General features: G+C 44.8%; 1 protein-coding gene across 2 annotated transcripts in view; it reads left to right on the forward strand.

Moving 5' to 3' along the window:
• Nucleotides 1-17,292, forward strand: part of LOC147466155 (uncharacterized) — a 124,105-nt gene that overhangs the window by 35,882 nt on the left and 70,931 nt on the right. For both annotated transcript variants that reach the window (XM_086524437.1, XM_086524432.1), the window contains exons 10-11: nt 5,285-5,531; nt 5,609-6,207. In XM_086524437.1, the coding sequence (XP_086380563.1) occupies nt 5,285-5,531; nt 5,609-6,207 (846 nt within the window). The remainder of the gene's footprint in view (nt 1-5,284; nt 5,532-5,608; nt 6,208-17,292) is intronic.

The raw sequence follows: 17,292 nt of genomic DNA on the forward strand, positions 1-17,292 counted from the left end.
AGCTCTTGTGCCTGTTGTATCCATGTCCTCTTCGTGTCTAGTTGAGTCAAGTCCTGGCGAATGAGCCTGGTGATCTCGGACTGTGTAAGAGTCAGAGAGGGCGCATCCAGTGAGTACTGGAAGGGAGGCAATCTGTCTATGCTGAACCCATGCGCCTGAAACCATGATGCCATCTCCCCATACCAGCATGCTGTATCTCCCTGCATGGCTAACTGTCGAGAGGACTCAAGTGCAAGGCGTGCATATCTGTCTCTAGGAAGTTCCCACATGCGGTGTATGAAGGAGACAGATCTAGTGAGCGCCTCAACCACTAGTGGCGGGGCAGCTAGCTCTGCTCGTACAATAGTACGTGGTACTGAGGCTTTGGCTCTAATGAGCCGCGAGATCATAGAGACCAGAGACTTCTCCATGTTCCCCCATCCATCACTGCGGCCTGTCCTCCCGTGATGATCCAGTGAAGGTCCCCAAATCTCAGCTCCATAAAGCAATGCAGAAGCCACCAAAGTGTCAAAGAGCCAGAGCTTCGTCCGAGGCTCCTGAAACTGAACCTGTGAACACATCCTTTCCAATCTACCCAATGCTGCATGGGCTCTGGTCAATCTAGTCTCTGCTGCCCTCCTCAATGAAAATGCTGGCCCACTAAAAACCACTCCAAGGTAAGTGTAAGCATCTGTATACTCCACCTTCTTCTGGCTGTATGTGAATGCTGGCGCTGACCTCCTGATCCACTGTGGGGTGGTATTAAATACCATGACCTTGGTTTTACCAAGGTTGACAGACAAACCACTTTCTTGGGCAACCGATGCAGAGCATCCAAGTGACGTTGCATCCCCTCAGGAGAGTCGGAGATCAACACAATATCATCAGCATATAACAATAGTGGAATCCATGTCCCTTCCAGCTGTGCACCTCTATCACCATCTCTCTCAATGTAGTCAGAAACCTCATCCACATACATACCAAATAGAGTAGGAGAGAGCGGGCAGCCCTGCTTCACCCCAATAGTGGAGTAAACCGGTGTGGATAGACCCTCTGGGGTGCGTACATGCCCTACTACTGACCTGTATAATGCCATGACCCCCCAAATGAGCTCTGTGGGTACTCCCATTTGCTGTAATCTGTGCATCAATCTAGCTCTAGGCATTGTGTCAAATGCTTTGCGAAAATCCACAAAGCTACAATAGATCCGTCTCCCACACGATCTGCCCTCCTCAATGATGGCTCTGAGTGTCAAGATACGGTCAAGCGTAGAAAAACCCCTCCTGAAACCTGCCTGCCCTGCTGCGCGTATCCCCTCCCTCTTTGCCCATCTACTCAGCTGCTGCTCAAGAATAGATGCGTACAACCGTGTCAATGTGTGTCCAATCATGATAGTGCGATAATTCCCAGGCTCCATAGGGTCTCCCGACTTGAAGATAGGTACAATAGTAGATAGGCTCCAAGTATCAGGCAAGCCCTCACACATGGCATGGTTAAACATAACTGCTAGAAGCTCTGCTAGTAAATCTCTGGCATGCGTGAAATGCTCAGCCACTAAGCCATCATGATCATATGCTCTCCTAGTCCTCATCTTGTCAATGGCCTTCCTCACCATCTCAACGGTGAAAAAAGCACATGTGTGTGGGCATGGATCGAGGGGGTCGGGAAGGGGGGGCTGCTCAGGAACTGTGTACAGAGACGATGCATACTGGCCCCAGGCCTCTGTAGAAGTGATGGCGGAGGGGGGGGGGGGGGGGAGTGCTCATGAAAGAGCCGACATGCCTCACGTGAGTCCTAACTCAAGAATAGCTGGTATAGATCCTGCTCTAGGCGAGCCAAAAATGTCCTCTTCTTCCGCCGCACTAGGCGTCGGAAGTTAATCTGTGACTGTCTGTGAGTGATGTCCCCCAAAAGCACCTGCCTATGAAGTCTAGCTCTAGTGTCCCGGCATTCCTCATCATACCAACTATTCTGGGGCATGCTCCCCGAACGGCGTCTCTGCTCAGGCTGGGTATGTGGGTATGCCTCTGCTGCTGCATCATGTAGTGTCTGTGTCAGTATAGTAGTAAGCTCCTCCAGAGGTCGCCCTGGCTCCTCTGTGCACATGCGTCTATAGATCCCATCTATGTATACAGGGTCTGTCTCTCGTGTGAAGGTGTAGCGAGTAGGGACTGCTGCCCGTAGCTTGTGTGCTACACTAAACTGAAAAGAGATGGTCAACGACACAAGAGCATGGTCCACTGCCACACCAACAGGTCTGGGTCCAACCGCGAGATCTTGGATACTAGAGATGAGGCTCGGCTGTGCCATGACATAATCCACGGTGCTGGCTCCATGTCTGTGTGGAAAGCATGTAAAACCCCCTGCAGCGGGAAATCTCTGTAGGCCATTCAAGATGGCTAATCCATGTGCAATCCCCATGTCTATCAAGTATCCTCCATACTCAGTGTGTTCTCCATCCTGTGATAATCTGGATAGGCCCGTCTCTGCAACATCCAACTCTCTCAGCATCTCCTCTGAAGTATCATAAAATACTGTCTGATGATGGGCAGTCCTAGCATTGAAATCCCCTAGAACGATGATGTCACCATCTCTAGAGAACTCCCATATGTCATCATCCAAAATAGAGAAGGGGGACTGTCCTCTGGGTGGTGCATAAACTGACGTACTCGGGGGAAAGTAGCAAATAGCAATGTAGAGATATCTGCCCGTCTCTGCTCTCAATCTCACCCACATGTACCTAGCTTGCTCATCCCTGCGGGCTATATGTATCAATGGCTGCAACTCCTCCCTGAATAACACTGCCACTTCTCTTGAGCCCCGCCCTCTGTGCTCTGATCGTGTCTCCTGTCTACAAGCTGTCTCCCATCTATATCCACTAATGTGAGGCATAGATTGCCCCGGGGCCTGATGTGTCTCAGAGTAGAAGACGATGTCTCTTCCCGTAAAACTATCCTCAAAAGCACCCACATCAAGGCGCATAGATCCATTACAATTCCAGGTGGCAACTTTGAGTGTGGTCCCATAGGTCTCGCACCGTCATGTGGAGCGCCGCTCTACAATCACCACCCGGCCATCTCTGTAGAAGGCCGTCTTTCCCTTCTCCCTTGCCGCTTGAATCTATGGCATTACCTCTCATATATACGCAAGCTGTGTGAGAGTGAGGTCATCTCCAAGGAATATGCCCGTTTTCTTTAGTGTAGGGCGCTTCTTCAAGAAGTCCTTCTTTGCCTCCATGGATGGGAAACGGATGATTAAAGCTCTCCATTTTGAAGTCTCCCCATTGCCTTGTGTCTTCTTCCCTACCCTCCATGCCTTTGTATGAGTAGCCTCACTACCCATCATGCGGAGAAGTTCTTCGACTTCCCCTGCCACATCATCTTAGTCTTTTAGACCGGTTACTCTTACATGCAAGGCTCTAGTTTTCCTTTGCTGCTCTTCTTCTAGAGTCATGTTGATGATTGTACGAGTGGGAACGGATGTGGTTTCTTTCCCTGTCCCTTTCTTAGCGACTTCTATCCATTTCTCGGCCTCATCCGCCTTCTTCTACGTCTTCGTAATCACATCCATCCACGAAGACGTCTTTACCACCTTCTGCTTCTCCTCCTCTGTGATCATCCGTACCTCCTTAATGACCTTGATCTCCTCTATCATCGAGGGCTGGAATTCCCCTTCTTCTAGTCCACTGCTTACTCTATCCGCAAGCTCTCGCTTGAGGGCTGTGACCTCTTCTCTAAGTGCTTGTGAATCCGCCTTAAGTGCTTGTAGCTCTGCGTGCAAGTCCTCTTTCTCCTTCTTCCATTGCGCGCCTTTGTTGAGGAACATTTGAAGAAGGTTGGCCTTCTCTTTCCACCATCCCTCCGTCTCTGCTTTCCATTCTTTCATCTCCCTTTCCATTTGTGTTATCCGCTTGTTTGTAAGCACAAAGGTTGCCTTCGTACGGGGCTTATATACTGGCGAAACGATCATGGCCTCCACTGGCGAAGCGCTCATGGCCTCCATTGGCGATGCGGGTATAGCTCGACGCCCTGGCTCGGCTGAGTCCAGGCGGAGAAGTAATAACCACAACCCGAATGCGGGTATATGCACTACCACAGCCCACTGCGGGACACTCGGTCTGCTCTGCCAAATATCCAGAGGCTCAGCCCCATTTTGGTTTATTCAAGATACTTGCACCATGTGAATATATTTGTTGTCCTCAATTATGCATACATAATATAGTCGAAAATCTGTCTGCTGAGAGAGAAGCAATTCTGGAAATTCTATGCCTGCTGAAAATCTGATAGGTCTGAAGATCTGTAACTTGATCCTGCTGTTTGGTTTTGGCTGTGACAGTCTGTAGGTTCCTGCTGTTTTTTTTTTTTGTGTTGTTTCTGTTAATAAAGTGCAATGTGCAGAACTATGTAGTAATGATGCAATGCAGGTGTGTGTGTGATGACATACTGTATGAATATTGTGCAGTGAAAGTGTTTTGTGCTGCTGTTGTGTGTAAAGACTATGGTTGGGTGTGATGGGGGTGAAATGTGCAGGTGACGGGAGCAATGGGCAGCAGCAAGAATGGTGAGAGAGAGAGTCGTGCTCTGTGGTTCCTGTTTGTACACTATTGTAGAAGCTGCACGAGACCTTGGCCGTTTGCTGCCCACTGCACGTCGACCGTTAACCTTAGGCTGACGTGGCTTTTTTAGCGCAAATAAACCTGCAGTACCCGCGTGTGTAGCCCTCCACTCGCCTGCGGACGTGTTTTGCTGACCTTCTGTGGAGAGCGCTGCCTGGATTACAGATGGCGAGCAGCAGCAGTAGAGCTGATCCTGTGCTAGAGAGAGAGAGAGAGAGAGAGAGAGAGAGAGAGAGAGAGAGAGAGAGAGAGAGAGAGAGTTTGAGCTCTCCTTGATGCCCTTGCCTTCTCCTCCCTTTGCTTAGACCGAACCAACCAAGAATATCAGTTATTGATTGTTACCTTCTACTTTGGGGTTTGCAAAAGGCAGCTGACATAAAAAAAAGTTCTAAACAACAGAAACGTACAATATAGCTGAGAACGAGGATCCAACCAAGGATATCTGCAACTAATTACGACATAAATCATATTTTTTACTTTGAATAAGCTAGATGAAAGGTTGTAGTATGCTGCCGTGTTCTTCTTCCTTTTGATTAGCAAGGACTATTTTTGTATGATTAGAGACAGCTGAGCTTTAGTCATTTTCCTGTTCCTGTAGACTGCGTTTGGGTTTTCCTTGTTTGAAGTATCATGCTGTTATCCTACACGTTTCAACCAAGTTTTTGTTTCCTGACAAAGTTTCTCTTGCAGACTGTATGGAGGAACAGGTCTGGGCCTGGTAATTTCAGCCAAACTTGCTACTGCAATGAAGGGGGCAATGTGGGTGGAAAGTGACGGCATAGAAGATCATGGAAGCACATTTTGGTTTACGGCTAAATTTCGTTTAGTCCCATCTTCGAATACAGAAAGATTTCCACTGCCAGTTTTCAAGGATGTGCGCGGTCTTGTTGTTGATGATAATGAAACCAATAGGAGGATTCTCGTAAACTTGCTGAAAGTAATCACATATATTTATTAGAACCTGAATGCAATGGTCTTTTTCTGGAAACTTATTCCGTAATGTTGGATTTACAGAGTTGGGGAATGAAGGTCCAGGCTGAGGGCAGTGTGGAAGCTGCCTTATCAGTTCTGCAGCACGCAGCTAATCTAGGTCAAAAGTTTAATGTGCTTCTACTAGATTTACGGTTAAAAGGCACAGATGCTTCTGAATTGATCTCTGCTCTTCATCAAGAGCCTGCTCTCTTAGAAAACCGTGCATCAGAAACCTCCTGGAGAAATAAGGAAAATGTCCTCCAGATTGATGGGTCTAAGGACATAGGAAGAGAAGAATCCATTTCTTTTGGAGGGAGTCTGGGAGATCAAGAAGCTGAAATAGCTGGTGAAAATAAGCTTGAATCCCAGAAATCAGAATCTCTACTCCTTGGGAGAGTTGAATCAACTTTGGAGACTGTAGAAAACAAGTCTTCCTTCAGAAGTGATGTGAATAATCATAGTATTCTCAGTGCCTCTGAAAAGGCTGTACCTGGTTCTTTTGGGAAACCGAATCAGCAAAATGATGGGGATATCCAGTCTGTCAATCATGCTTTAGGCAGGGTCAAAGTTTCCAGAGATTTAGAACAGGCTCTCTCCTGTGTCATAATGCTGACATCAGTCGATCACACAGACATGGGCAGGTACATATGCATATATTTTTGCACATCTCTAGTAGGCAAGTACTGATAAAAAAAGCTTTTCTGGTCTTCTTTCATTGCATTATATTGAACTATACCAGGGCATTTTTGTGGAAGACATCAAACGATTGGATGTAGCTGTTATAGAGATGCTTGCATGTAGCTCAACATTCATAAAGATGAAGTGGAATGCTACCACTTTACTCTTGTTAATGGCTTGTTTTGCAATAGAGTGATCAACCTCTTGCTTAGTTAGGGTTATATGTCAAGTCAAAGACTAGCAATGGTAGCAAGCATTTTAGGGAATATAATAAAACAACTAATTTTTAAGTGAAAACATAAAATCAAAGATAGGGTCCAATGCACGCTAGGGAAGAATGAATCAAACAGTCAGTCTACAACCACACATTGGTTGTTTGGAACCCTGCAATGAGAAACAAATACCTGATTTACTAATATCATGTTCCAAGAAAAGTCAAGGAAATAGGACTTGAGAAATAAATTTTTTTGGGCAATGAAGCACACTATTTGCTCCAAAACAGCAACGGGAGAAGTGGAGGAGGCGACGTGAAGTATTTTAGACAAGGGCATACTTACAGTGTGCTCCTAGCATCAAGGAGTATCAAGGATGAGTTCAAGTGGCTCTTAGGAAACATTGCAAGGGCGGGATGACACGTTTGCAAAAGACACATTGGTATTGCCACATACATTTTTATTACATATGTAACATTTAATGGCTTAGTATCTTGTGTGTAGCGCGGGGTATGAGAGTAGATTGAGAGGAAGGAGTAGTCTTACAAGAAAGAAGTATTTCTCTTCACATATCACTCATATTAGCTTAGCATAGCTTAGTAATTAGCATGGTAGAGGAGATGAGCAAGCATTGGAGCTTGTCTCTTGGTTGGATTTGCATCGCAAGCCAAGAGTTGGTCACCAGGCTTGAAGAGCTCTCTATTAAAGCTTGAGAAGGAGATATACTTTCTTGACTTCACACCATAGTTACACGGAACGGGAACGGGGGGCTCCGGGACGTTTCCGGAAGGGGGGACCCTCAGGGTGGCGGAACAGGAATGGAGGTCGGAAGGGTAGCCTTGAGGGAAAGGGAGAGGGAGAGGGAGAGAGAGCCTTGAGGGAGAGGGCGAGGTAGAGAGCTTGAGAGAGAAAGAGAGAGAGCGTTTAAAGCCCTTCTTTATATAGGAGAGGGTGGAAATAACACCCCCCCAAAAGTTCAAAAAACTTGCCCAAAACTGTCATTTTTAAAAACTTTGGTGTTCTGGATTTGGCGTTCCGCGTTCCAAATGCCATTCTGGTTATGCCTTGGAAGGGAATGACGTTCTGATCTTGTTCCCGTTTCGAGGAGGTTCCAGGCTTGGGAACGCGTTTCGGGAACGGGAGGGCCCCATTCCGCCCGTTCCGTGTTACGCTGCTTCACACATGAGCTAGTGTGAGTGTGTGTGGAATAATGCCTTCATAAATCAGCCCCCTCTCTCATCTTGGTCGACCCCTCTTGCTAATTCCTCTTGCTGGCTTCCCATTGGACCTTTCCAAGCTTAGCCAATAGGAATTAAGTGGTCAAATGAAGAGCCTTTTGACAAGTGTCGCTCTTTCCCGTTTAGAGAGAGCTTAGGTAAATAACTTAACTCATTTAAATCCCCATTGGACCTTTTCCCCTCCTAGGAATTTTTGCATGCCATTGGGCTACTTAATTCCTGTTGGACCCCTTGATAGGCTGTCCAATAATCATCCTGGAGACTTAATTTCCATTGGTTCTTTTTATAAAGTGTTTTTAAATTAATTAGACTAAATTTACTCTAGCCTAATTCTCATTGGTCCACCTCTATGGTCATCCAATAGGATTTGAATACACTTTGGGGGCAACTGAGCTAGGAACCTGACATGTATCCACTATGCCCTTTGTGTAAAGGGGTGCCTTTGAGAGAGTGTGTGTTATCTCACCTCTTTCTCTCTCTTCCCCTACCTTTACGGCTCGCCCCCTCCCATGTAGGGATCTAGGAAGACTTTGTGTACAATTACAAAGCATCCAATTTCCTTAAGCTTGACCATTTGGACTTACCCTTTGAAATTTGGAACCTTAGCATTTTGGAAGTCTAAATGGGCTGAACCTTAGGTCTTTGAAGCCCATTGCTTGCACATTGCTCTTCTGCAGATGGTCCCCCTTTGGATCCCTATTTTCCCTCCTTTGGATCCCTACTGTGACCAGTCTTCTAGCCTTACCAATAATCTAGCTTTTTCTCCCTTGGTACTTCCCCATATTAAGTGATTAGTTTAACATGAGAAAATCATTTAGGAGAATTAGATATTAGTTATTATGACATTACTTCTCTCATGAAATCATAGTCGTCAACGATTATGGTCGCAAGCATGTCTGCACATTAGTCCTATCAATCTTCCATAGTAGAGTGACAAGCTCTACTTAGTGTTTTGGAGACATCGCCTCCGCAAACTTGATCCTAAGCATGCATACTTCTTAACCTTTGTGCACAAATAACAAAAAGAGAGTCTTATAAGACAAAAAGAACTTTGTTCATTTAAACATTTGTACATTTTCTTACTCTAGGGAAGCATTGTAAGCATTGACAAGGTTTAGGCTATCCTCTAACTGTATGCCTTGCATCCATTTAGCATCTTCAAAAGGATAATAAGATACCGTCGAATAATCTTACCGCCTCTCAATACTTTGTCTTCATGTCGTAGAATGGACTCGGACTGCAGCACCTCCTCTTGGTCCTTGATCTCTGCAGGGTCTTCAATGGTTGCTTCACGGGTGGTTCTCCTTTGTAAGGCTTCAAGTGGCTCACGTGAAAAGCATTGTGGACGAGCCAGTGATCAGGCAACTTGAGTTGATAGGCCATCTCATTGATTGTCTAAGAATTTGGAAGGGACCATAGTACCTTTTTGCTAACTTAGCATAGTACTTTTGGTGTCCCGTAGGATTTTTGCCAGTCGTGTGCCTTAATCGAGCCTTGGGAAATTTAAGCATACTCATCTGCAGCGAAGATCTTCCCATGTACCTTAAGTAGCAGGGGACTTTTAGATCTTCCCTCTATTACCTCGAAAGGTGCTTTCCTGTGGAGGTATGTACAGTATTATTGTAGGCATACTCCACTAAGGGTAAGTACTTCTTTTATTGGGACCTTTGATCTACTTCCGTTACATAGGCTTTTAGTAGATGAAGAATTGTTAGGTTAGCTATTTCACTGTGGCCATCCGTTTGCGGGTGATAGGCCGAAGAGAAGTTTAGCCTTGTCCCTAAATTCTCAAAGAGACCCTTCTAGAAATTACTGGTCATTCTAGGATCTCTATCCGACACTATGGACATTGGCAAGCCATGGTATTTGAAAATTTGTGATATGAAGAGGGTTGCCACTTGATGGGCTTTGATAGTCTTTTTGATAGGTATAAAATGAGCTTGTTTGCTGAATCTGTCTACTATCGTCCATATTCCCGTATTCCCATGGATAGACTTGTGGATAGACTTGGGCAATCCAAAGATAAAATCCATGAATATGCTCTCCCATGGTGAATTAGGAATTGGCAAAGGTTGAAGCAATCCAGGTTGCTTCCCTCTATCAAACTTCGTCTTTTGGCATACCACACATTTAGAAACATACTCTTGTATGTTTGCTTTCATGGCAGGCCAATATAAATATGTTTCAATCCCTTTTAGGGTAGATTGAATCTCTCTATGCTCCGCATAAGGAGGAGCATGAGATTCATACATTACTTTCTCACGTAGTGAGTTAGTAACACATATGTGAGTTGCTATGGAAACCGCATTCACTCTCGGTCGTCTTGAGAGTGCATCGGCTACTTGATTATGCTTGCCAGCAATGTGAGCAATATGAAAATGAAATTGCGAAAGGAAATTTGCCCACCTCATTTGTTTGTCGGAGAGCTTAGTCTGCGTCATGAAGTACTTAAGGCTTTGGTGATCCGTTCCTAGAATGAAAGGAGTCCCCAGTAAATAATGCTTCCACGAGTCTTAAGGCATGTAGAACTGCGAGGAGTTCCTTTTCATATATGCCTAGAGAGCTCAACAGGGTCAAGCCTTCAACTTTCATAGGCTATGGCGTGCCCTTCTTGGAGCAAAACAGCTCCAAGGCAATCGCTACAAGCGTCACATTGGACCTCAAATCATAGTTACCGGGGAACGCCCCCTAGCCCCCGTTCCGGCGTTCCGGGGGGCAGTTCCCTTCCCGAACGTTCCGGAACGTCCCGGAATGTCTGACGTTCCGGGTGGCCAATGCAAACCGGAACGGCCGTTTCGGAACGTTACGAAACGTCCTCGGACCGTTCCGGAATGCCCCTGGAACGGCCAATGGCTACAAACAAATTTGACAAAAATTGAAAAAATTGAAGTAAATGTTTGGGCTTCTTTTGAAAGTGTGCAAGGCCTCAAGGACTCATAAAATGCACCCCCCTCCCCCTTTCTCTTCACAAGCTAATCCTCAAGGCTCAAGCTCTCTCCCTCTCACTCTCAAGATCTCTCCCTCTCAAGACTCACTCTCTCAAGGCTCAAGGCTTCAAGCCTTCAAGCTCTCTTCCTCTCCCTCCCACTCTCTCAAATCTCTCCCTCTCCATCTCTCTCTCTCTCTCTCTCTCTCTCTCTCATCATCTAGTCATAGCAAGGTTGAATGGTCTTCAAAACGAGTTTTTTGTGAGTATTAGAGTCAAAGCACTCTAATACTCCTTGTATTTAAACACAAGGAGCTAAAAATTGCACTATTTGGGTGTTTTTTATACCTCCCGTTCCGTGACGTTCCCGTTCCGGACCCCTAGCCGTTCCCCCGTTCCGCGGGGATCCCGTTGCCGTTCCCGTTCCGCGTTCCGGGTAACTATGCCTCAAATGGCTTTGAGAGATTCGGCAGTGTTAGCACAAGTTGAGAGATAAGCTTTTCTTTAAGCTTTTCGAAAGCATTATTCTCCTTGGCAAACCATGTTTACCTAACATTTTTCTTTGTTAGGTCATGGAATGGTCCCGCAATTTGTGAGAACTTTTCTATGAAGCGTCTATAGTATGCACACATACCTATAAAGCTTCTTAGTTCATGAAGATTCCTTGGATTATGCCATCCTTTTATTACCTCTAACTTTGATGGATCCATTTGGATGCCATCTTGAGAGATAATGTGACCTAAATACTGAATCTCTTGTAAAAAAAACTCACTTTTCTTTCGATTAATATAAAGTTTATTCTCTCATAAGACTTGAAATATTGCCTCGAGGTGTTTCTTGTGTTCATCTAGTGAATTAGAGTAGATGATTATATCATCAAAGAACACTCCAATAAAGGTTCGTTGAGGCCTGAATAGCTTCTCCATCAAGCGGTTAAATGTGGCTGGTGCATTGGTCAAACCAAAAGGCATGACAATATATTTGTGAAGACCAAACGTAGTGCGAAAAGCGGTCTTTACAATGTCTTGATCAACTATCCTTATTTGATGGTAGCCACTTTTAAGGTCACTCCTACCGAAGTAGGTCAACCCTTGCAGCTTATCAAATAGGTCTTCTACCCATGGAACGAGAAACCTATTTTTGATTGTGATCCTATTTAATGCTATATAGTCGACACACATATGATATGTGCCGTCTTTCTTTTGCACTAATAGCACGGTGAACAAAATGGAGATCAGCTAGGCCTAACCATGCCCTTCTCAACTAACTCATGCACTTGCCGCATAATCTCCTCTTGTTGAGCTTGAGAAACTCTATAAGGAGGTTTATTAGGCGGTGAATTTCCTGGAAGAATTTCAATTGCATGGTCATCATTGCATCATTGCCTCATTTAGGAGGTAGTTCACAAAGGATGTCGTCAATAAAAACATCTTAAAATTCCTTGAGAAAATTGGATAACTCTTATTCCTTGTGATTGTTTATATTTTCTTTTGCTAAAGCATCAGGTTCATTTTGAGAATCTTTAACAAAAATCATGTACACGGAAATAGAGCTCTTAGACTTATTGAAAGCTTGCGTATGTACAATGGGTATGGTGTTACCTAACTCCTTAGCATCTATGTACATATCTTTTTCTCTGAACCTAAAGTAGATTTTCCTTTCAGGGAATCTAACATTGGTAGCCATGCGATCAAACCATGGTGCCCCTAGGATTACATCCTCCTGCTTGAGAGGAGAGATAAGGAAGTCCTCTTTGTTCACATAGCTTTGGACATGGAACCTCAATTTCCCAATTAAGGGAGTGACTGAAGCTTCTTGCCCCTTGAAAGCACTATCCGCGTGTAGGACATCTCCTATCTCATAGGCTTGGATGCCTAGCTTGGTGGCCATCTCTGTGGATATGAAATTGTAAGTAGAACTAGGGTCAAAGAAATAAAAGAATCATGTTCTCTTACCTTTCCCCAATCGTGGCATAGAGGAGATCCTTTGTGGTGAGCTTCCTCTTCTTGGATTTCGACCAAGGTAGCTCTGGGAGGCTCGTTTCGTGTATTCTTGTGGGGGCAAGTACGATAAGCATGCCCTTGCTCTCCGCACTTGAAACAATGGTTATCTTTATGATAACGCTCAAGCCCTTCTCCTTAGCTTTGTTGTTGTTGGCGTTGCCTTTAGGAGACTTTTGGACATTGTCCTTCCCCTTAGGCTCATTGTTACGGTCCTTGTTCTTCGTGGCTTAAGATTTCTCTTAGCTCCTTGTTGGAAATTGATTCGTGAAGCCACCATGGTATGGTGTATGACCGCAGATATAGTGCGTGGCCCTTGGGAGTTGACGTACTCTGCCGTATCTTAAGCTAGACGTGCACTAAATTGTTGTTTTTGCTCTCCAAAATCCATCTTTTTGAAGCCAGTGGCTTTGAGATGTAAGTCCCAAAACTTGTCTACATATTTGTGAATAAATTCGGAGGGAGAGAGCTTCAAGCTTTGCCATTCTGTGAGTACTTTGTCTTTGGCATCGGTAGCCAAAAACTGCTTCATGATGGAAGCTCTTAAAGCTTTCCATGTTCGTGGGGCTTCACCATTTGCCCGTAGGCTAGACCACCATTGCCTGGCGGACTTTTGAAAATGCATATCTACACGACGTAGCGTAGAGGACTCTGTGAAGCCCTCATCTCCAAACGCCGCATTGAATTGTTGGGTGAAGGCCAAGAGTTTGTCCGTAGCACCAAAGGTGCCATCGTAGGTAAGGAAAGTTTGAACTTCTTGAGCTTGGACAACCTTTGCCAGGCGGCATAGGATTTCCTATGGCCTCTTCTTTTTGGTGGTTCAAAAGTTGCACCATCACTTTCTTCAGAGGAGGAAGAATTTGAGGAGGATGGAGAAGAGGGTGACCTCTCTCGCCTTTTTCTTCCCTTGGTCTTCCTTGTGTGCACCATCACTTTCTTCATAAGAGGAAGAGGATGAAGAAGATGGAGAAGAGGGTGACCTCTTTCTCGCCTTTTTTCTTCTCTTGTTTTCTGTCATCCCTCTTTGAATTATGGTGTGGAGAAGTGTGCAATGGTCTTCTCCGTTTAGGGGGTGTTGGAGAGCGTTTTGCCCGCCGTCTTCGTGAAGCCATCTCCGCCGAGGTGGTCGCAAGAGGCTCACTTCTTTCTCGTTCTTTTGGTGGGGGACTCTTGAGTTCTCCTTTGGAAAGGAGATGCGTCGTCAAGTAGTAGATTTTTGAGCCGTTCGTACGGATCCTCTTCTTCTTCCCTAATCGGGGGGAGGCCTCTTTTGGAAGTCTCACAAGGAGGCTTCCTAGGTACTCTCTCTTCTTGGTGGGGAGTTTGGAGAATCCCATGAGCACGAAGCTGTCGTTGCACTTCACTTTGGAGGGATGGATTGCCGATGGCTTGTTGAAGCCTAGAAACAAGGTAGTTAACAAGCATAGGGGCATCATTAGTAGCTTGCTTATTAGCAAAATCAAAGCTATCAACTTAATTTCACTCTCTTTACTATTGTCAGCCATTCTAACAACTTTTAGGTGTAAACTTTTTATTAGGTGTACTTTGGCACTTCAAGCCCTAGTTGCTACTCCTCTTTACCCCTTTAGAAAAGCACTCAAGCTCCTGTACCCGTGGCTCGAATATCATTAATTGCAAGGAATAGAAGAGAGGGTCTTTCAACACCAAAACAGTACCGACTCCTGTCAAGCTTCTAATAGCTCAATAGTGGTTAAGCCGTAGGCAAGCTCCGTAGGACTCAACTATTAAGACCATAGCTCTCGACGGTGATACCGTGTTATCTGCACGAAGCAGGCGCAGTGCAAGGCTGAAAAATCCCAATTCTACGTACTCAATTGCAGTTAGTAATACCAACCATTTATAGCTAGCTTGATGACCTCCCTTCTTTAGCAAGAAAAGAGAAACCTTGTGCTCAGATACCAACGTAACATTTAATGGCCTAGTAACTTGTGTGTAGCGGAAAATAGCATAAACATAGAGAGCATTTCATTAGAATAGATTCCTATTGAGCATAGCAAGAGTGCTTGGATGGAGAGAGCAACAAAAAGCATAACACCTAGTTAGATAGGCATGAACAATACTTCAAAAGAGAGAGAAATTAAGCTATTGACAACAATTGAGGACCGGATTTACATGGAGCAGTTGAGGACCGGATTTACATGGAGCTGGTCCCCCCTCCAAAAGGCTTTGTATTATAGGTTTCCCCCATCAAGGGAGACATTTTACAATACAATACTTTGTATTCCTTCAATAACTTGCTGGTGCAATGAAGATGGAAGCTTCAAGCACCATGCACACACTTATAAACCACAACATCAATTCCTTCACGGTCTCAGATCCAAGACCTCACACACCTTCGAAGATGGTGAGAGCTAGCGGGGTATGAGAGTAGATTGAGAGGAAGGAGTAGTCTTACGAGGACAAAGTATTTCTCCTCACATAATCACTCATATTAGCTTAGCATAGCTTAGTAATTAGCACGGTAGAGGAGATAAGCAAGCATTGGAGCTTGTCTCTTGGTTGATTTGGCATCACAAGCCAAGAGTTGGTCGATGTAGGCCTCACTTCTCACAAGCTTGGAGTAGATGAAGAGCTGTTCTATTAAATCTTGAGCAAGAGATAGACTTTCTTGACTTCACACATGAGCTAGTGTGAGTGTGTGGAATAATGCCTTCACAAATCAGCCCCCTCTCTCATCTTTGTCGACCCCTCTTGCTAATTCCTCTTGCTGGCTTCCCATTGGACCTTTCCAAGCTTAGCCAATAGGAATTAAGTGTTCAAATGAAGAGCCTTCTGACAAGTGTCCCTCTTTCCCCTTTAGAGAGAGCTTAGGTAAATAACTTAATTCATTTAAATCCCCTTGGACCTTTTCCCCTTCTGGCCAATAGGAATCAAGCAAGCCATTGGGCTGCTTAATTCCTATTGGACCCCTTGGCAGGCTGTCCAATAATCATCTAGGAGACTTAATTTCCATTGGTTCTTTTTATGAAGTGTTTTTAAATTTATTAGACTAAATTTTACTCTAGCCTACTCATTGGTCCACGTCTATGGTCATCCAATAGGATTTGAATACACTTTGGGGGAAACTGAGCTAGGAACCTGCCATGTGTCCACTATGCCCTTTGTGTAAAGGGGAGCCTTTGAGTGTGTGTGTTATCTCACCTCTTTCTCTCTCTTCCCCTACCTTTAGGGCTCGCCCCCTCCCATATAGGGATCTAGGAAGACTTTGTGTACAATTACAAAGCATCCAATTTTCTTAAGCTTGACCATTTGGACTTACCCTTTGAAATTTGGAACCTTAGCATTTTGGAAGTCTTAATGGGCTGAACCTTAGGTCTTTGAAGCCCATTGCTTGCACATTGCTCTTCTTCAGATGGTCCCCCTTTGGATCCCTATTTTCCCTCCTTTGGATCCCTACTGTGACCAGTCTTCTAGCCTTACCAATAATCTAGCTTTTTCTCCCTTGGTACTTCCCCATATTAAGTGATTAGTTTAACATGAGAAAATCATTTAGGAGAATTAGATATTAGTTATTATGACAACATATTAGCCGATTGAGATGAGAGTCTCCAAGACCATACAAGAAGTTGATCATACAGCGTGTCAACCTCTTAAGAACTGAAGAAATCTAGGAAAAGAATTCTCTACTTCAAAGAAAAGGTAAATAACTCGTTGAAGTGTGTCATGAGACTGTGAGAAACATTAACTTTATTTGTTGGTTTCGTTCTTTTGATCTTTATCTAATTTTTGGGACTTTCTTTTTGAGATCACAAATGTCTGGACTTTGCATTGTTAGTGTGAAACGGCCTCTAGCCGAGAGTTTCACCCGTTGGAATCAAGGCCAGGCAGCCACGTGATAGTTGGTGGGTACTAGGAATCTGACTAGTAAAGAAGTGGCTAGGCTCAGTTAAATTCTTTTACGCCCCTCGGTAGGACTTTATAAGTTGGTGGGTGCTAGGAAATTAAACCAAATGGGCAAATTGGACACGTGTGTGTAGGAGAGCAACCTACAAGCAGCGTTCAGGAAAAATCAATTTCACGAACATCGAAAAATTCCCTTTGGGGTAGATTCAGAGAGAATTTTTTCTAAAATAACCGGCATTTTTTGCAATTTAACATTGAATAGGATTTTCTCCTTTTCTCCCTTCCTTCAACCGGTTGTTACCAGCCCAAGGCTAAGCCGAGGCACACTTTTCCCGAACACTGCCTGCAGGTTGACACACCGTCTAGAAGCTCTCATCCCGATCTTGAGGTTTGAAGATTTAATGGAAAACTTGCCTTCTTCCCTTGTCTCATGTAGCACGGTGATTTGCTCTCGTGCATCTCTCTCTCTCTCTCTCTAGCCGTCTATGCACAGCTGGTCCTGGCCTCTCAGTGGAGGCACCACTTTACTGACTGAGACACCGCATGGTGCAGCGAGGCATACCCACACACACAACCGGGTCGGAGGCGACATGCTGGGAGCATGCCCAGAATAGTTGGTATGATGAGGAGTGCAGAGAGATGAGAGACCAGATTCAGAGAGATCTTCTTTTAGGAGTCATCACTTACAAACAATCTCGGATTTCTTCCCGGTGCCTTGTGTGACGGAAGAAACGAGCTTACTTGGCCCAGATGGAGCAAGACTTGTATCAGCTATTCTTGAGTAGAGACTCAGGAGTGGCATGACGAT

The sequence above is a fragment of the Adiantum capillus-veneris genome, chromosome 1, assembly GCF_014529385.1.
Source record: "Adiantum capillus-veneris isolate H3 chromosome 1, ASM1452938v2, whole genome shotgun sequence".
Taxonomy (NCBI): domain Eukaryota; kingdom Viridiplantae; phylum Streptophyta; class Polypodiopsida; order Polypodiales; family Pteridaceae; genus Adiantum; species Adiantum capillus-veneris.